The 21,005-nt window shown below is 38.1% G+C and overlaps 1 protein-coding gene across 1 annotated transcript in view; it reads right to left on the reverse strand.

Annotated features, from left to right (window-relative positions):
• Positions 1-2,850: 2,850 nt before the first annotated feature.
• The window catches only part of ACSS3 (acyl-CoA synthetase short chain family member 3), a 38,323-nt gene continuing 20,168 nt past the window's right edge, over positions 2,851-21,005 (reverse strand). Inside the window, exons 4-8 of the mRNA XM_027904812.1 lie at positions 18,704-18,838; positions 18,264-18,404; positions 15,850-15,930; positions 15,671-15,766; positions 2,851-3,677 (exon numbers count right to left, since the gene is read on the reverse strand). Of these exons, the coding sequence (XP_027760613.1) occupies positions 3,522-3,677; positions 15,671-15,766; positions 15,850-15,930; positions 18,264-18,404; positions 18,704-18,838 (609 nt within the window). The 3' untranslated portion in view covers positions 2,851-3,521. The remainder of the gene's footprint in view (positions 3,678-15,670; positions 15,767-15,849; positions 15,931-18,263; positions 18,405-18,703; positions 18,839-21,005) is intronic.

The following is a 21,005-nucleotide window of genomic DNA, read 5'->3' on the forward strand; positions in this document are numbered from 1 at the left end:
CTCATTTCCTTCTCACGGCATGGATGAGGGAGAGCCCCACAAAGGCTCTTCATGAGCACAGCTCAGGACTCCAACAGGAACAGCCACACATGATCCACAGCAGCACAGAGTAGGGGGCAGCAAGCAGAACTGCATAACTCACTTCAATTGTCCTAAATTCTGTGCCTTAATCACATATCCTCTAGCAGCATGTATGAAACACCAATTCTATGACAAAATATTTCCTTCTTATAGTTTTGAATTTGCTGCTTTAATTTCACATCCTCTTGTTCCTCTGTTATGAGACAGATAATGGAATTTCTTATCTATTTTATATTCATTATTTCTGCACAGTTTCTATGCAGTCTCATATTTCTTTCAAAAGCAAGTGTGTTAATATCCGGTATCAGGTGAACAAGCTAGAATTGCTAAATTCTCATGATATAAAATGGTAGACCATTTCTCAACAGATAAAAAGTCAAGAAAGTAAAGTAGACTCAAATGTTGAATTGTAACTTCTACATTAATCTAATCTGCTGAGTTGTTTCCCCCATTTCATGCAAAACCATCAGTTGCCAATCACTTGGAAATCAGAGTGAACCAGCTCATAACAATTATGTCAATTATAGGACAAAGTGTGATTCTAAATATGGGAAGAGTTAATGGCTTGGTGTTACGAAGCTACCTCAGGAAGATGAGAATGGATTCAAACAGATCATGCTCAGGTAGATGAGGCTCATAGAATTTGGACGTTACTTGTTTTTCAAACACAACAGGCAGCAGCAATGTGATCAGCCAGCCTGCTCAGCAGCAATGGATATTATCAAAACCTGTGTCTTTAGATCCCCTACAAATACATGGTTGAACAGGGCTTTTGTTTAAGACACATTTTATGTCAAAAGCAAAAAAATTTCAAGATTTGATTGCAATAGCCACAAGGAATTTAAAGCATATACACTAGAACCTTTGGAAACCTTACACACAGTTTTGTGCAGAGGACAGTGATGCCAGAAACATCAGTTCTTATCAGAAATCTATTTAACTTTTGTCATTTCAAAAGAACACAAGTCTGTTTATAACTCAATTTACTCCTGTAAATCAAGTACTCCCTTGTATACTGGAAGCTGGCATTGCCTACCAACTCTTTTCCTTAACAGTAACAAACTGTATTTTTTAGCATGATTTTTTTAGAAGGGACATTGACCTTTCCCGTTTTTTTTAACACAATTTCTCAGGAATGAAATGTCCATGGTTGAAATCTCTTTCCAGACTGCATTCTATGATTTGGAGGCTCTAAAGTAAGGATTCACTTTAGCCCAGGTAGCAGAAAGCTATCTCATTTCTAAGATTCTTCACTAGAAAGAAGAAAGCATCATAGATCAAGTAATGAACTAAAAGTAAGACTGATTTCAAAGTGATTTAGAGAGAATTCCCTTAACCTTGAATAGAGAAGTCCATCCAAGTAACACCTAAACCCTAGTATTTTCCTAGAATGGAAATTTTAATCACCTGCTGGACTTTCTTAAAAATGCTGTGTTAGATGGTTTCGTAAAGAGATGTCATGTCCCAGTGAACAACATGGTCCAAAGATGAGTGAATTATGAGACAAATTCGCAGACAAATGGAGAAGCTCATTCCATATGCATTGAATAGGAATGATAAAATGCCTCTTTATATCTGTGGCAACTGATTTCAGCAAGAAGACTCTTATCGGGAATTCTCATTGGTCAGAAAGCACGAGGACTTACAAAGCAGGCTAGCAGATTTCCCATTAAATGAATACTCTAAAGACAGACTAAGTTAAGTCATTGCCTAAAAATGCCAAAGAACAGCAATTAAATGTTCCAGCATCCGAATCACTTTCTTGTCAACAAACATCACAGAAGAATAGTGCAGTAGTGTCTCACAGGAGCTTGTTTCCTACGTCAAGGAAGGTAAGGATTGATGATAGCATTTAAAACAGATGGAAGAAAGCAAGATGAACTCATAATGAATACTTCAGGAATTAAAACAAGCTTACTAATGATGCCTCTGAGATTTTTTTTTATTTTTAACTTTTATAGATTTTAGATGTGTAGTGAATGTAGATTTTAATGTAGCTGTATTATATCCTTACCCTGTAGCATAATGTTTACACATACCCAACTCTACTACCCCATTTCATATCAATCCCTCTAAAATTCCATTAGCGTGCTTAGTCTTCTTTTCAAGGTAGAATTGTAGAAAAACACCTTAAGGCCTGGACCAGAAGATATAACACAGACACAGCAATCTTCAAGCCCAGAACTTTGGAGGAACTCCAAGGACTGTGCGTGCTGTGAAGAAGACGAAGATCAAGAAGAAGGGGTCCCAAACGCCCCCAGACCCAACTCCCAGAGGGGTGTGTTGGGAGGCAGAATGGGACAGAACCAGGGGTGGAAAGAAATGGGATTGAATGGACCTTATGATAAAATCATAGAACCGTGGTCTGAATGTGCTCGCATGGTATGTATTCCCCTAGGACCTGCTCTCTTTATCTTACCTTATACACTAAATTGGCCTGGAGTCTTTTTCTCTGCGGTCTTTTAGGCAACACTAATAATAAACTTCCCTGAGCAATTAAGAATGTGGAGGTCTAATGAAGCTACATGGCTTTGCATCTTCCCCTTCTCTTTGGACAGGGGTAATAATAGATGTTCTTATGACTGAACACTGCCTATACAGTCTGACACAGTCCATTTGATGCTGAGCAATTTACTGAACTTCAAGATTAGATATGGCCCAAATCCATGTATTTACTATTTTTAGAATGTTTACCATAAGATACAGAAACTTGGTCTGTAGAAATACTAAATACACACAGATCCAAGTCACTGTGACAAGCATTTTATTAACATAATGCTAATAAGACATTTTAGCCATGTGATGCTAAGAACTCTGAAACAGGGATAGTTCAGTAGCTCAGACTGGATATTTAAAACTAACAGAAGACTTTGACCTTAATCTCTCTGTGCCTCAGCTTCCCATATGCAAAATACAGATAATACCACTCTCTCATCTCACAGGAGATTTGTGAGGATGAATTCAGTCATGATTTTGAAGCATGCTGACAGTATACTGATAAACGCCTTAAAACCAGTACGAGATAGCAAATAGCTCAGTCTTTGGAGCACATAATCATAAAAAATAACAAAGTTATGGGGAGGACAACCAAAACATTGACTAGCTGTTGATTTAACAAACACTAAAGATCCTATGCACTCAACAAAATGAGAAGTTATGTGGGAAAACAGTATACAATACTGTATTACAGGGAATAAACACAGTAAAATTTAGGATGGATGTGAAATCCTAACTCAGTAAAAGCTCTTTATGTTAGTCACAGATTTTTTAACAGCTTTCATCTCCTCTGACTATCAATATAAATTTGTAAGCAAATACATGTACACCTACATTTTCAAGAATATGTTAAAATGCTGCTCTACAGAGGTGGGCAGATACTCCATTATTCTTAGTTCATCCAGTTTGTTTCTGGAACAAACTGCTTCCAGTGTATCCTTAATTCACCTTTTCAGAAAGTACTGCTTTCCCAAGGCTGCCTCAGGGTCCTGCTGACGGATTGCTCTAATTGCAGTTGGTGAAGTAAAGAAGGCAGTTACTTCATGCTCTGCTAGCACACGGAAATAGGCACCAGCATCTGGCGTTCCCACAGGCTTCCCCTATGGAGAGAATAATTTAAAATGTCACAGAATAAAAATACATCATAATTCCTTGACAGTTCAAGGCTTGAACACATAACAGTAGTGGCAGCACAGCAACAGAAGTAATTTCAAGTAACACTTTAAAGACGGCTTTGTTAAAAATAATAATACTGTCAATATATTCACTTGTAGAATTTAATTCACAAGGTTTGGGTACCATCTCTTACGTGAACACAACACAGCACATACTAGTTGCTTAGAAAATTAGGACAAGTGGACATGCAAATTAAAAGACAGACACAAAGAGCAGTTATTGCACTGCCAGCAGAGGGAGTAGTCTACATACATCCTGATTGAGAAGCAGTCTGGAAAACACCCACCCTTTGAATGAGGAGTCTCTGGACACATTGGTACTGCAGCTATATTCCCATGCACAGGCAGCTTTTTCTTAACTAGAAATTTCTCTCAAATCTGGAAAAATTCCCACCTGGCTGCTTACAGGCTTCTTGGAACCTTTGTGCTGCTAGCCCATGCAAAGCCTGGAGATACTGAAGCCTTTTCTGTTTTAATGTGCTACTAGACTGTGGTCTGGTTTGGGGTTATTTGGTTGTTTGGTTTTTTTTAAATTAAATATTGTCTTGGGCTAAATGGCATAGTCAACAGAACTGTAAAATGAAGTAATGACTTATGAAAATTGTTCCATAAGTAATCCTAAAAAAAAAAATAATCAAGAACACTTTCCTGTGGTGCTGAAAATATGAAAAGCAGTCAGCACAGGATTATATCATCACAATCTTACTGTATGTAGTCAGTGCAGTGCATGAACTGCTCCATATATCCTCTGAAATTATTAAAAGATGATGTTAATGTATAATGAGTTTTAGCTCTACAGGTTTCACCATAACCTTTGCACTAGAAAGGCCACACTTAAAAGTGTGACTTTGACAGAACATGCAAGTCAAGAGAGACATACACTTTTCATAGTGCAAACACAGCTTTGTCAATGCTTTATGTAAGAAGCCACAAACACAGAGAAAGTTTCACTACTGAAATGTCATTACCCTTTCAGCAGTTCACCAGCAATAACAAGACAAATTCATGCCTTCACCATCCTTGTGTAAACGCAAATTTGGAATAGTTAGATTAATCGGTCCAGTGGGAAAAAACATTATGTGAAACTCTAAATAATATTTTTGATTTTACCAAGATACAGAAGGAAGAGAGGTATTTGAATATCTTGATAAACATTTACAAAATTCAGTAATAATGAGGTAGCACAGTAAATGTCTTTATGAAAACACACACTAATCAAGTTAGTTGCCCCATCCCAATGTAATAAGCAGCATGCTGACTGTGATACAGGCTCACAGGAATTCATCCCTTTCCCTCACTCCCATCTGACCTCTCCTCTGCTGTCTTCCCCAGGCTTGGTCTGCATGCCAGTGCCTGGCAAGAGCCTCAACGAACCATTAATCAGATTCAAAGAACACAGGATGGCCTAGGTTGGATACCTAGGTTTTGCAGCTTTATGGTGAGATACTGCTGCTGGTGAGAGGTGTGGTTGGAAAGATGCTCATCACAAAAGATTTAAAAAACCAAGACAAAATAGAATGCACAATTGAAAAGCTGTTTTTTTGGTTTGGTTTTTTTTTTATTAAAGGATGGAGCAAGCAGTGAGAAAATAAACAAACCGAGAGAACGGAGAGAAAATAAACAAAAAAACTCAGTTCTCAACCCAAGTAGCAGAGTAGTATAACCAATGCCAAAATTTCTCTTTTTGCAAATTCCTAAATTACCAAACAGAAATGCAACATAATGCTATTTGCTTGCTGAAAAAGTGAGTTATGACTTTTATGCTGTCAGATAACACATAGTTTCCAAAGAAAAATCTTTTCCAAGATTATCTTGAAGCATCACCCTAGCAGACTTCTTCATCACAAATTTTGTTTGTTCATCAGTATTTGTACGTGAACCTATTCACTCAAGTTGACATCCTCTTCCTATAACGTTCACTATATCTGCAGATCTGTAGCCACCTGCTTAGGAGCTCAAGCCTACATCAGTAATTCTAAAACAAGACTCAGACTCTGAAAAATTCCAAATTTCCACAAACTTCTCATTAACTAATTATGTAATTGAACCAGTATCAATCATCTTGGACACCAAAAAACCTAGCTGTGGAGCAATCTGAAATTGGTTAGTCTGCCAGTAATAAAGTAGGCTGTTAATTTTAACCAAATGGAAATATCCAGAGCCCATAAAAGGGCTGTGTCTGACCCTGAGTACACCCACTCCCTCCCAGGTCCCACTTCACACCTGATCCCTCTCCAAGCTATGTCACAGACATGCCTATGCCTCACACTTCCAGTAAGCCTGAGCCTGAGCCAAAAAGCATCTTCCAAACAAGTGGTTAAACCTTCAGTAGTGCATGGATAGGCATGCGGGACTCTGACAGGTTGATATTTATGTCACAAGTAAGCTACAGCAGCTTAGGTTTGGAGCCACAAATCTTGGTAGATAAACCAAAATAAACCAGGAGATAAACCAAATAAAACACAAACAGTAGGAGGAACAGAAAATTCACCCAACATTTAATAGGAAATAATACCTAAAGAATAAGTCAACACTTGAATATTCATTTCGGGAAAAAAAATCTGGTCCAGCTGTAAAATATTCTTACTAATTCTGCAGTATAAGTTACCTGGTGCCTCAGCAGCTGTTGCCAGTTCAGCAAATGCATAAACAAAAACTGACATAAGTAAACCAAATCTGAGATACTGAAAATTAATTTTAGAGCCCAAAAAAACTAAAAATAAAATCGCCAGAGAGAGTTCTCATTTATTATACAAACATTTTAAGAAGTACTGCAAAATGCCATGAGATGTTTATTACCACATGCAATTTTGATTATTTTAGAAGTTAGCAACATAAACAGTGTACTCGAATTCAGAATATGCTGACAGACTGCTGAGTCAGTTTGGGCACTAGGAGCAAATTAGATGCTTTCACTGGATTTCTGCAGGGATCAGTTCAAGACCTATTGTTATTCAGTATCTGCATCAACACTGGAGATGTAAATTGCTTTTAAAAGTTTGGCAATAATATCTGTGGTTGGCAGGAACTGAGAGCATGGGAATCAGGAATAGGGCAGTCAGAAGGAGCATGATCTGTCTCACCCTATTTAAAAAAGTAGGAAAAGACACTTCTTGTATCAGCTAGGAAGATTCATGTAGAAAAGATTTTCTTTTAATAACCTTCCAAGAGACTCTGAGATAGACAAACAGATAGGAACATCTTTCTGGAAGTACCTAGATTTAGCATGTAATTTATGAGATGTCTAACAGCTGAGCAGACATCCTGAGGCAGAATGTGCAGATGATTATGATTTCATACATGATTATGAAAGAAGATTCGTAGGCAGCCAGAATGACCAAGAGGACAGAAAAGTTCTCGGAATGGAGAAAGTGAGAAGCCACTGGGATGGATTACTTGAGGAAAAAGACATACAAGAAGATCTATAATAAAATATGCAAAAATGCATCAGAAATAGCACATCTGACCCCTAACAACAAAGGGTTCTTCAGGTAAAGCTAATTTCAAAATTAAGAATCTTAGAGTCATAGAATCAGATGGGTTGGAAAGGACCTCTGAGACGTCAAGTCCAACCCCTGATCTACTACTACCACAGTTACTAGACTGTGGCACTAAGTGCCACATCCAGTCTCTTCTTAAACACCTCCAGGGACGGTGAATCCACCACCTCTCTGGGCAGCCCATTCCAATGCCTGATTACCCTCTCTGTAAAGAATTACTTCCTATTATCCAACCTAAACCTCCCCTGGCAGAGTTTGAGACTATGCCCTCTTGTCTTACTGATAGCTGCCTGGGAAAAGAAACTAACTTCCACCTGGCTACAATCTCCCTTCAGGTAGTTGTAGAGAGTGATGAGGTCTCCCTGAGCCTCCTCTTCTCCAGGCTAAACAACCCCAGCTCCCTCAGCCTCTCCTCACAGGACTTGTGTTCAAGTCCCTTCACCAGCCTGAAGACACTTTCTCTGCACAGGAAATGTTACACATGGAACTCATTGCCACTAGAACATGCTGATGCCGAAGTCCGCACAAAATCCTGACATATCAGGATTCAAAAGAATACATTCATAGAGGCATTCCTCTTTCTGCTGGTGATCCTGCTGCTAAACCTCCACTAAGGACTTGAAATGACATGTCCTACTGAATTCTCTCCAGAAATACAATGAGTATGAGTGATGGCAGAAAGGTCGCAAAACTGCCAGACTTCAGAGACAGTGCTTGCTTTGTAAACTGATGATACTGGCTTAGAAAAACATCAAGAAAGGCTGCATGTCTCCAAGAATTGTGCCAAAGGAGTGTAATTTTAAACCTGTTGCTGTTGCTTTGTATCCTGCAGTTTTGTTGCAACAGCAAGACCTCAGTGAGCATTGCAAGGAAGACTCCAGGTGCACATCAAGATCTTGCTACAGCTTTGTGTGGGACAATAGCTCCTTCTCTCTCCTAGACCACTCAAATGAAGTCCTCAATGCGTAGTTCCTTGACAAGTGTGGATATCCTCTTCCTTACCCTAGGTCCAGTTCAAAGTCCCAAGCACTGGAACTACAATGCTGCCTTTTTCCTGACATCACAGTACCACAAAGTAGTAGCTAGACTTTCTCTTCATGCTGCCCTATTGCTTGCAGCTTGAAATCCTACTACCAAGAGTAACACAGAGTGGGCTGTGAGTCTTCAGATATCTTCTGAATATCTTCAGATATCAAGCTGAAGGTTGTCATGTCTTGGAGAAAGACAACCCAGGATAGATTATTAAAACAAATAAACAAACAAACAAACAAACAAACCAAACCCAAAAATACACCTGCTGTATTCAAAAGAATTAATTACCATTTTCATATTCCTGACAATGGTGTAAGGGCAAGTAAGTTTCCATAGTAATTGGTAAAACAACTGTCACCTAAGTAATTTAAAAACGAACAAAACACTTTAAATAGTGAGGATATGAAGTCAATACAGTTTACATTCAATAGTGGTTGTCCACAGGCAAAGGGGATGAGGAGTTCTTTCCCCATAGCTAAACAGCATTCTGATAATCCCCAACCTGAAAGCCATCATTAGGCAATCACTTAGGAAATATGACTACAAATCTATGAATATTCACTGTTAAGACGGTCTTCTGAGCAGAAGAAAAATTATATACTATTTTCTTTGTAAACACTACTTTTATTCCTGTGTGTACAGACCCATTCCTTTTCTTTCCATTTTTAATCCTCAAAAAGATGATGCTGATGTCATGAACACCGTCTGAATTGGTGGCATCTCAGAATAAGAAAAATGGGAAATGTACTACTTCTGTTTAATAGTGTTCTTACCAAGAGCAAAAAAATCACAAAGCAGGCATGTAGGCAAACCAAATATTAACTCTGATTTTTCTTTAACTGTCACTATTAAAGAAATAGGATTTTTACTCTTTTTAGTTTCCATAATCAGAAGTTTAAATTCAGAGTTGCCTTTATAAGGACAACAATCACATTGATCCCCATTCATTCACACAGAGATAAAACTTCACCATAAGACAACTGTGTAACAGAAAACACTGAAGGACTCATCATCATCACTTAACTCCCTGTTCCTTCTTGTCTTACTCTACACCTGTTAGAATGAAAACCTCTTTATTGCAGCGATTCTCTTCTGACAATTCATGCAACAATTTTAATCTGGCCTAGCACATCATCAGTGGTCAAAAACAGTCACTATAAAGACTATCATAGTCTTTTTATTATCTCCAAGTACCTGCCATTTTTTACACACAGCTTTCCTCTTCTGCTTAACTAGTGTGGTGGTGCTGAGTTAATCCCCTTAGAACGAAGAATCTAATTAACATCTATTAGGTCTTTAAATATTAATTAATCTATAGTAATTTAATATGTAAGCTAATACAATATCTGAGTCCATAAATATGCATTTCTGCTACTGGGTGAAGTTTTTGCTCTTTCTTATTCAGAAGATGAGGGAATTCAACCACAGTGCTCCCCAGCCTTAAAACTATAGGAATTTAGTGGAACATCACTGGGGCTTTTCCAGACAAAGTAGAAAACTGAATTCGTTTGTAACAGAATTAAACTTTAAAAAAAAAAATTTCTTTATGTATTTTGTTATTATTTTGTTTCTATTTTTCTAGTGACAGTCATTTATAATTGGAGCTCTTTGTTTAATTATTTGTAGAGATCCCGAAGCCACTGAAGCTCCCCAAATTGCATATCAAAAGTATATTCAGCACATGGAGATGAAATAAAAATGAAGATGGGGTTTGAAAAGTACCTAACATTAGGTAAACTGTGCAATTTACAAAAACAGCTTAGAAAAGAGCTCAATTTCTTTCTTCTCCAAATGTCACACATTTAGTGTCCATGCAATACAAATAGGTATGTGTCTGCTGCCTCCAAAATTTCTTTATTAAAAAGCAATGGAACTTAAAAAATACCTTATTAATACATTAAGATTCTGAAATAATAAAAAAATCAAAGCAATACTTTTAACTAATGGATAGAACATGTGAAGATATTAAAACCAATTCCCAAATCATTTAGTGGACCTTTAGGAGTTCTCACAGATGTACCCGTGCTTTCCCTACAATAAACAAACAACACACCGGAGGAATCTGACACGTCTGACCTCTAAGATGAACAAAAGGTGTAAGACAGCTGTGCAATATGTACACATGCCCTACAAAATGTCACAAATCCACCTCTGCATCTGGGGTTATTTGCAAGTTCAAGAACAAAAGTATATAATGCTTGTTCTTCTGAACATTTTTATCCACCTATAAAAATGTATGTATTTGAACGTAAAGGTGTATTTAGTTACCCAGGAATCCTTTCTGCAAAATAATCTGTCTCATGAGTTTAACACAGTGTCTGTCTTGCTTGTTCCTCTTGAACTCTTCCTTTCTTTTTTTTTTGTTTTCCTAGTATTTTGCCCTACTGCTTTTAAAAATGCCTTCTCCTCTCTTTTAAAAACTACTTGATTACTTTCTATTTGGAATGTCCTGGAAAAAAACATTGCTTCCTAATGCCTTTAAGAACTTGCATGTGCACTAAGAACAAAGCATCACTCCCGCAATCAGCAAACTGCCCTTCATCACTGACTCAAAAGCTTTTCAGAAGTTCCACAGTAATTTGGTTTGTAAATTCACAGAAGCAAGTAGGTTCCACCAGATCAATACATTGGAAACTCATCAAAAAAGAGCTAATCATAAGCAATACTTAAACGAATGCCTGATTTTTATTGCCACAGTTGCACTGTAGATATTCTCTGCATCATATATTTCAGTAACACATTGATTGCAAGCTTTTACAGTCAACACAATGTAAGCAAGACAGGAAGATTTATCTGGACAGAAGGTACATGGAGATTCAAATTAAGAATAAGCATTTGTTTAAGTTTTTTCCAGCTGCTCCAATCATTGGCTGGGAGCATTAAGACGTGAGCTTTGCTTTAAACATTACATTTTGTTCCTTATTTTAAATTTTTCTGTTATGGAAATGATAAACAACAGGATTTTGTACAAAGCAATATACACAGGTGTCACCCAGGCACAATCTGCTGTTATGTGAGAGATTATCAATCTTCTTCCTACAACATGTACTGGCAAAAATGTGAAATAATAAAATGAAACATGAATGCAAGCACATATGGTGTCACAGATTTTGTTTACACAGCAAGTAGTGAGGTGATATAGAACAGAATAGTAGAGCAAACCACTTAATGCCAATGCTCTTTACCTTTTCCATTATATGCTGTTTGAGGTTTATTTTAGGCTAGATTTTGCCTTGTTCACTTCACCAAAAATGCAGCTCACAGTTTTCTGACGGAAAGCTACCTTACAGATCTTTGCTCCCTTCACTAAATGGACTTCTGGGAATTGTCATTCCGTTCCTTTCACTTGTTTCCTGCAGATGACAGTAGCATGTCAGTTCATGCATCGTCAGTACACTCCACCACAGGGTTTCTATATCCCCCATCTTCCATTTCTCTTCTGTTCACAGAACCAAAACATATGCCAGTGCCTTCTTGCCAAGAAGGGAGAGGATCAGTCATGAAGTCCTCTGTGCCAATAACCAGCACAAGAGAGGCTGCACATGTGCACTCTGACAACAGCGCAGCAGAGGCCTAATTTAACTGTGCTTTTACTCAATGCATAATGGAACTGCAATCAACATTGCTCATCTGAAAGACACTGGGCTATGGGGAACATACACTCTACAAATATTTTTAATATTCTTACAAATTCAGGGTACTACTTTTAGTCTGAACCAACAGTGAGGACATCTTCAAGATCTTCCTTCAGGCTGAAACGCTCAGCACAGCTTCTGCAGTATCTGCACAGTCCTCTGCTCTCTTTGTCATGGGTGGGGCAACTAGCAATGTACTTGTGTCCGGACTTTATCCTTCACTGAAAACAGTCATCAACCCACTGAGCATCCAGGAGAGCATGGAGTGGGATGGGAGGAATACCACTGGACATCAATGTCTGCAATCTGGCAAATGTTATGGTATGATTAGAAAAGAACTGATTATGGTATGATTAGAAAAGAACCCCCAATCCTCCTCTCTGTTATCAGGTTTTCCCCCCTCTGCTTCACACACTCCCATGCTTCAATCCAAAATCCTGTCTAATTCAATTATGCCTGACTGCAGCCTGCCATGTTCTTCCCTTTATGACCTTTTCTGAGTGTGACTTGGGGCCAAGAAATAGATAATATATTGCCAACAACCACCACCTGCATTTCAAAGAAATGGTATCATACTGCATGGCATTTGTTGTTCAAGCATCTGACTGCAGGCAGGAACACGTGGTTAGAAGTACCAGCACCACTACCACCATTGGGTAGGTCCTTAACACACTGCATTTGAGACTGTGGCTGGGCTTTAGTGCAGAAGCTGAGGGGGCCTGTGTAATCAAGGCACGCCATGTCCACGGATTATGTGGTTTCCAGGATTATGCCTAGTACACAGGCAGAGCTGGGATGAGGTAAGTGGTCTCTCATGGAGCTTGTTGCTTCTCAGAATGTCACAGCCCCCCAGAAGTCGTTCCTCTATGCACAGCACCTCTCACAGGCAATTCAGACTCATGCTGCCTTCCCACAGCTTTGCAACCAACGAATTCCACCAGAAACCTCCTGAGCACAGTCCACTCAATACATGTACAGGAAAGGAAGATGCACACATACTGATGTGGGCATCTGGACCATTACCTATTGCCCGCTGAGGCAGAGGGGATGCTCATGCATGTTGTCTCTGGGGGTTGCAGGCATATATCATAGAAATATAGAAACACAGAATGGCTTGGGACAGAAGGGACCTTAAGGTTCCAACCTCCCTGCCGTGGGACTTGTTCAGAGCCCCATCCAAACTGGCCTTCAACACTTCCAGGAATGGGGCATCCACATATGGACATGTTTAGCACTGTAAGCCCACTTTTCCCAGGACTTTTCTCACACATTGTTGGTCCTGGAACTAAGGGTGTTGATGTTTTCATTCTCAGTGGGCTTGGTGGAGTACTCTCTCCTCCACTGAAGTTCTATTTGAGATGTCTATGGTAAGGGCACACACACCATGCCACATCAGAAGAATGGTTTTTCCATCTCATCAAGAAGATGACCTTCATCTAATTGAACTTAATGCAGCACTACTTGTCAGCCCTGCCACATCCTGCAGCAGACTCGACATTAGTAACAGGGTGGTGTTTAACAGGGTGCTGGAGAAGCTTTTGGGCCTTTCAGAGCACATGCTGTTATTGCCCCTTGCTCAGTATTCTGGGACACCAATGCAATGCCTGTCACTATTGGAAAATACAGCAACAGGAAAGAGGAGTAACAGCAAAAGAAATGGGGTTGGTGAAGAGGATAGATGCAAAAGCTTTTGAGAACTAAAGGAGCAGTTGATACTCAGAACAAGCAGACATCTGGCAATCAGTAAATATGAAGTCTCCCATCACACTTGGCCCTTTTGCACAGCAGAAGAAGCACTTCAGGATAAGGTGTGAGCTCTCAATTGTTTAAAAGCTTCCCGTTGGTACACGTGCTTTTCTTTTGTCCTAGAAAACTTAACTCCACAGCGGTGCAGTCCCACTCATTGGATCTTACCATTTGATCCCAAGTGGCAAAACTTGTGTCAGCTTTCTCTGTAAAGATGGCATTCATATGACTAAAACCCCTCTGTGAATCAAATCAACAGGCAGGGACAATCAGAGGACTTATTTCAGAACTGCACTGCTGCTGTGATTTGAAATATCACGTAGACACATCCCTAATGACAACTGCTGTTCTGGACTTGAGGATTCTTGACTGACTTCAAGAGGCATCTTCTGCTTGTGAAAATCTCACTTTTACAAAGATACTGAATTTTGAGCAGTAAAGCATACTTCTAACTTCCAAAATAGGAAGTAGCAAGCCACAGTCAGTTCTGTAGTCTCTGATGCACAGCAGCATTCAAAAATTTGAAGGAATCGTATTACAACTGCCCATGCCTTTTCAATACTCAGGATTCAGAAACATATTTACTAAAAATTCAGGAACAACCCCAGAAGCAGCTGCCCACCAACAGAAGTGCATAAGTTCATTACAGTGAAGCACAACTCAACAATACCAATTTAAATGGTTGTGCAAAGATTGAAGGATTGTTTTGATAATGCTTATTCCTGTAAACAGTAACAATCCATTTCTGTTCTAGGATGGTCATCTTCACTTCTACAGTGTAATAACAAGAAAATAGAAAAAGTTCGGTTGTAATAAATATTTTCTTAAGCAGAACTTCTGCACATATGATAAAACAGTATGTTTCTGCCGTGTCATGCTGACTCCCCTGCTCCAGACATACTGGGTACAGATGGTGCTCTAACAATCGTTGTATTTACAGTGTCATCAAAGCTTATTTCATGCCCTCGGTATCCACTACATTCATGCACATCTGCAGTTCTTGTACGATCTGAGTTACGATTGCATTTCCCTCAATGTTCACACGTTTCTAGCTATCACTACAAACCTACAAAGGTGATCAGCATGCCGTGATGGCAGATCTAAAACAACTTCTGCTTCTGGGACCACTGAAAAAGATAAAGCAATTAGTAGGTGGGCATCATGCTTCACAGTGTTGTCGGAGAAGCTGGGATATATCCAGAAATCCCAACATCAAGCGGATGCAAACAACCAAGTCTCAGCACACTTAAGAGCTAATAACATCAGTGTTTTTACATAAAATGTCTTTCACTATCACTAATGGATACTGGACACTCCCTGAAGAACAAAGAAGATAGTTCAAGCAAAACTGTAACTTCCTGCCTCATGAATAGAGAGGGAATCAACAATAGCTCCTGAAAAAAAAAACAATGTAAGGCAGCGCAATTGCTATTTTGAACACCAAAGTTAGGATGCAGCTGGCCACTCTACTCAGACTAGTCTCCTCTCCATCCCACTGAGTTTCATACCACAAGGAAAAGGACTATGACCTGAATGTCACCTCACTCTTTGTTTCAGTTGTTTTGAGTGGTAGAGGGAGAAGAGACAAGTCTCCTTTAAAGTTCTAGTTCCAGCCATGGAGCTTTCAGTTGCATCCAACTCAGATCCAGCGTTTTTCATCTCAAGACATGCAAAACACAACACCTTCTCCTAGATCCATAATGAAGGTAGTCTAATCAACAACACAGGTATACTCCGCTTTCTGCCATTTCTAGGTCTGTTGTTTCGGAGTTCCTTGCCCTGCTAACCATTAACCTTCACACAGATGAAGTAGACAAGCTCAAAGGACAGCGAAACAAGTTTTCCTTAAAAATTACTGTAATAAATGGGAGAGTATGAACATTGAAGATATACACACAATTCAAACATCTGTGGCATGAAGGACAGGTGTAAATGGGATCATCCGGATCATCAACTGGAGGAGATGCTGCCTTTTCCAAGGCTGATTTTTTAGAATGGTTCATACCTCATACAAAACTGTAGTATTTCCATGAAGGAGAGGTCCATAGCAAATATAGGAATGACCAACAACCCAGCCTAAATCAGAAGCTGCCCACCACACCTAAAATGAAATAAAAACATAATTGGAGTGAGAAGTTTTAAGAGTCGTTAAAAAACATTTACGTGACATTTAAATGGAATTACCTCACCAGGTTGGAGTCCGTATACAGCTGACATTGTCCAGTTTAGCATAACTGCATAGCCACCTGTTGGTCTGACAACACCCTAAATAAGAAAATTTGAGTATTTAAGGTCATTTGAAGGAAAAAAATTATATTCCTGTCTTCAATTACATGTTGAGGTTTTAGCAGCAATAGACTTAAGGTTGACTAATTCCAATACTCCTAATTTAAGAAAAGGATCTATTTCAACCAGAACATGCGTGTACTAGCACTTCCACTAAAGAAGTAATTTTGGAAAACAAACAAAAATACAATAAAACAAACAAAACCACAACCCAATGCCTAGATGACAATAGTTTTCAGAGACAAATCTAGAATTCTCTCATAAAAACTGGATATACAAATATTTAGTCAACATGTGCTGACAAAAAATAAGACATTGAGTATTTATCTCACACTGTGCCATCTAAATGTTAGCCATGTTTTAAATTCATTGCCTAGTCTCTCTGTATCATCACTGGGTAAGAGGAACACCTGTGAAGTAGACAATCCCTAAGAGAACTTGGACGAATTACTCCCTGAAATGTATCTGTCTTTCTGCACTAACTCTTTTTAAAGATGTCAGAAACTTGGCTTAAAGAAATGTATATTTTCGAAAGTTTATATCTGGCCTGAAGTGCACATAAAAGTGCAAAATGAAGAGCATATCAGTGTTCGCCTAAAGGAGGGAAATTTAGAATGAGAGAGTATCAATTACATCATGCATCTTGGTAAACCAATAACTAGCTCTGGAACACTATTGATAGGAACATTTTGGAAATATTTTGCAATATTAGTAATACACATTTCATATATTTCACCTTCTAGTACACCGTTCCTAGAGGAAAGAATTAATTAAACTATATCCTGGTGTCCTGAACTAAAATTCAGATGAACTAAAATTCAAACATCCTCTGTGCAGACATTACAATGTAGCAATCTGTCCATGCTAGGCATGGTACATTTACTTGATGTACTTCATAGAATGAAAGAGGGACTTTCAGGCCTCATCCAAGAAATGAGGGACTGTAAAGATACATTAACTCATTAAAATGGAGATTGCTAAGGGAGAGAATGGTTAACTAACATTTCACCATTTTTAAATAGCAGATTGCCTTTGTTAGACTCAGATTCTAACTTAGTTCCTGCTCTGAGATTAATAAGAGTTTTGCTATGAAGCTCAAAACTGAGTAATTTTAGTTGCATAAGCACTTAAGTTCCTTAAACAAATAAAAAAGTTATTTTATTCACTGAGTTACTTATTATAGCTTAGTGCTAGATGAGAATCTCCCTCTTATAAGGGTGATTCACTCAAGATGTCTACATTTTTCTCTGCAGAGCCAAGAGAGTGAAGTAAACTTCTGAGAACTTTTCTCTCTGAGACGATGTATTGAAACTCATAGTCAAGGAAAATTCCTGTAGTAACAAAGGATTTTATCTTGGCCTTTTTGACAATAAAATAAGTCAAGATAAATGTGTTGCTTTAAAGGGCCCATCTTGAAGGTAAAAGCAGAAGACAATTTTCTCAGCAAAACTGAAACTTGTTTTCCCTTACATCCTCATAGATTCTGAACTTTATAGGCAAAATCATTAAACAATTTTCTAGTAGTAGTCTAAGCACTGTCATATCTAAGGATATATGCTACTGTCTGAATCTGTGGTTGTAAGACTAGCACTAGAAAATTATATTCAGCTTGCCTTCCACACTCTGTAAAAGAGCATTATAAATACCAAGCAAACACTGAGGCAGTTCTCTTTTAAAATACAATCCTTTAAAACTAGGTCATTAAAACTAATTTACATTCAAAAGCAAACATTTTCAAAGAATACCCTAAGCTAATTTTCACTTACTCAATCTAAACATTTATTTTCAGGGGAATTATGTCCTCGGAATTGTTCACTAACACAAGTTTTCAGAACGTGCTTAATCCCATTTAATCTGTAACATCATTCACCATGTCTTATCTACAGGAAAATTAGCTAATACATAAATAACGAACAAGACTAGCCAGCAATAAATACTATCACACAAGTGATATATTAACAAATCTTGCCATTAAGTCACTATACTACGCTTATCTAAAACAGTTAAAACACAGAAGATAGTCCTGGATAAAAGACATTCTGCTGTCCTCAAAAGTTTATATTGTACAAACATTTTGAAGAAAATGCATCTTATCTCTATATTACTACTATTTAAATAAACAAACATGATTTATTGCTACACATTGCCAGTAGTGAAATGTGAATTAGTAAGATTAAACCATTCCTAGGAATGCTTATCATTTATAGCACTGTGCTCTGGCAAACATTTTCAACCTTCTAAATTAAATATTTTCCCAAGTGGAACTGCAAATAGATTGGTCACAGACATATAGACTACAGACAGCTCTTTACCTTGGGCAAGCCTGTTGTTCCAGATGTATACAGAATATAAAGTGGATGGTCTGAGGGAACTGAGACACATTTAGAACACTGTGCTTTTGAAAGCTCTTCTTCCCAGTCAAGATCGCGACCTCGGGTAAGAGGAACGTGCCCCTGCCCATTGCAAAATAAGAAAATTGTCAAAAGAAAACCAGACAGAATAAATAGAATTTGGTCAAAAAACATTCACTATTCAAATTTTCTATACACTACTATTCAATTTTCTGTATAGTAATCTCTCTGATGCATTAGTTCTATTTACTATTTCAATCTTTCGAATAAAACGTCTGCCCTTAAAATTAAAACACAAACTACAATAGATACAGTAAAATTTTACCTGTAAAAAAGAAAAGGCACATGCACTACATAAATGTCTGAAAGTTAACACAAAGGCATAACAAGTGTACACCCACCAAATTAGGTCGCTTGTAAATGAGAACTTTATCAGGTTTGCTCTGTACCCTTGCCAGTGCTCCTTCTAGGAGAGATATGTATTCCACTTTTCTTTTTGGTTCTACTCCAAAACTAGCTGTTACAATAAATTTGGGCTAAAAAAAAAAAAAAAAAGGTAGATTGTTAATATATACAGATAAGTAACAAAAAACCATGTTTTCTATTAAATTATTTGATTAATTATGTTCAATATACAAAATTTATCACATAATTAGAAACAGGGGTTTAGATCAGTTTTCGAAAGGAGATCAAGCTTGTGTGATCTTGCTGTCCTTTCCTGTGCTTTCTGCTCAGAAGCACACTAATAATTTCAGACATTCTTCACTATCTTCAAGCCAATTTGACTAAGAAATCAACAGTATTAACTTCTAAATTGCACAAATATTAATGAACACAGAGAGAAAAACCCAGGTCCATCTTAGCTCCTCCATTAAGGAAGAGTGGTACAGTAATGTCAACAATTATCGGTCCCGTTTAGCCTGCTTTCTATTGCACCCAATTGCATATTCCAAAACTAGCTACAGCACTTCACTGGCTCTTTCCCAGCCTGCAAATAAATGGCACAGGAGGAAAAACGGGAGAAAGAGGGAAAAGAAGGCAAAAAAGAGATGGAAGGAAACTAGAAACAGAGGAAGAGAATAAGCTAAAATCTTATGGCACATGAGGGAAGTAAAGCTAAAGTCTTTCAAGTGATGATTGCAGGACAGAGGATGCAACACCAGTAAAAATCAGATTTCTGTAATTCTGAGGATTTTTTAGAATAATCTCTATTACCAGATGAGGACTTCACAACTTTGTCATTAATTTAACTTCAGATTTTACATAAGATTTCCTAAGTCAAGAAATATGCATACAGGCTACTTTGACTTAGGTCCCAGGATCACTATTTTTATTTCTTGTTTTTCGAGAAAGAAAAGGTACCACCAAAGAAACTATGCGTTAGAATACATTTTAATTGGAAAAGAATGAGTCTGCAATCTCCTTCTTCCTGGAGTTTTAGAAGGGTATTTATCTTATGCCCCTCAGTTTGATCAAGCTAGTTTACTAATTGTATGCATTAGCATAAATCTCATTAAGTAGGCACAAACCACAATGCCACAGTTAAGGCTGTATTAAATACAGCAGAGAAAACACAGATTTAATTGTTTTCTTTTGCAATAATAAAACGCTTCCTGTCCAAATCTGCCATTCAGGGAAGCTCCCTAATTGGTGTGTATTCAAAGAAAGATTTCAAATGAGCTTTAAAATTTCAGCATTTGTTAACTTTCTCTTTTGGGATGCAGTGATTTAATAAAAGTTGATACAATACAATGCAGCTAAACTGAAAATTCATCTGGAGGCTGAAATTAAGAGTGTAATAAATGTAAGATACACAATTCTATTAAATTGTTAAGGTGAAAGACTGCTGTTATCACTAATTGTACAGTCATTTGTAAATGATGCCACCTTTGCTCATCAACTCCTTTGTATGCAGTAAGGATATCTAAAAATAACCAATACTAAATTGGCTAAGGTGATGTATTACCCAAGTGAAGAGGCATCATGGATCGCTATGCAAATTAAAGGCTCACTACTGGTTTTAACTCTCTGTCTACCGACATTATTTCCCCTGCACCTCAACTCCCATATTGCTATTATACACCCATTTCCTACCTCTTCTGTGGCTCCATGTAGTCCTGCATGGTAAGATTAGACAGAAATATAACTAGTTTGAAGGAAAACCAGGAGAGTTCAAGGGTCTGCTAGAGAAGAAATGCCAGAGATAGTGAGCTATAGAAAAAAAAACCATTATGAAACAAAAATGAAATAAAGCAAGGCCCAATCGTACAAGTTGTTGATACAAGACCAACACTTTTATTCTGTTGTAAAGACTGTTCCTACAAATTCGTCTATAGTCTCAAATACCATACAAGGCACAGTTTAGTAAAAGCAATAAAGGTTGGCATTCCTGAAGGATGGGATGCCACCAGGGGGACAAGTACAAGCTCAAGGAGTGGGCCCATGACAATCTAATGAGTTCAACGAGGCCAAGTGCAAGGTCCTGCACCTGCGTCAGGGCAATCTCTGCAAGATCAATGCATCCTGAGGGATGAAGGGATCAAGAGCAGCCCTATTGAGAAGGACTTGGTGATGAAAAGCTGGACATAAACTGATACTGGGTGCTCACAGTCCAGAAAGCCAATTTTACACTGGGCTGCATCACAAGCAGTGTGGCCATTAGGTCAAGGGAAGGGATTCTGCCCTCCACTCTGCTCTGGTGAG

The sequence above is a fragment of the Empidonax traillii genome, unplaced genomic scaffold (genome assembly GCF_003031625.1).
Source record: "Empidonax traillii isolate 1590-97213 ecotype Southwest subspecies unplaced genomic scaffold, ASM303162v1 scaffold1095:size333308, whole genome shotgun sequence".
Classification (NCBI taxonomy): domain Eukaryota; kingdom Metazoa; phylum Chordata; class Aves; order Passeriformes; family Tyrannidae; genus Empidonax; species Empidonax traillii.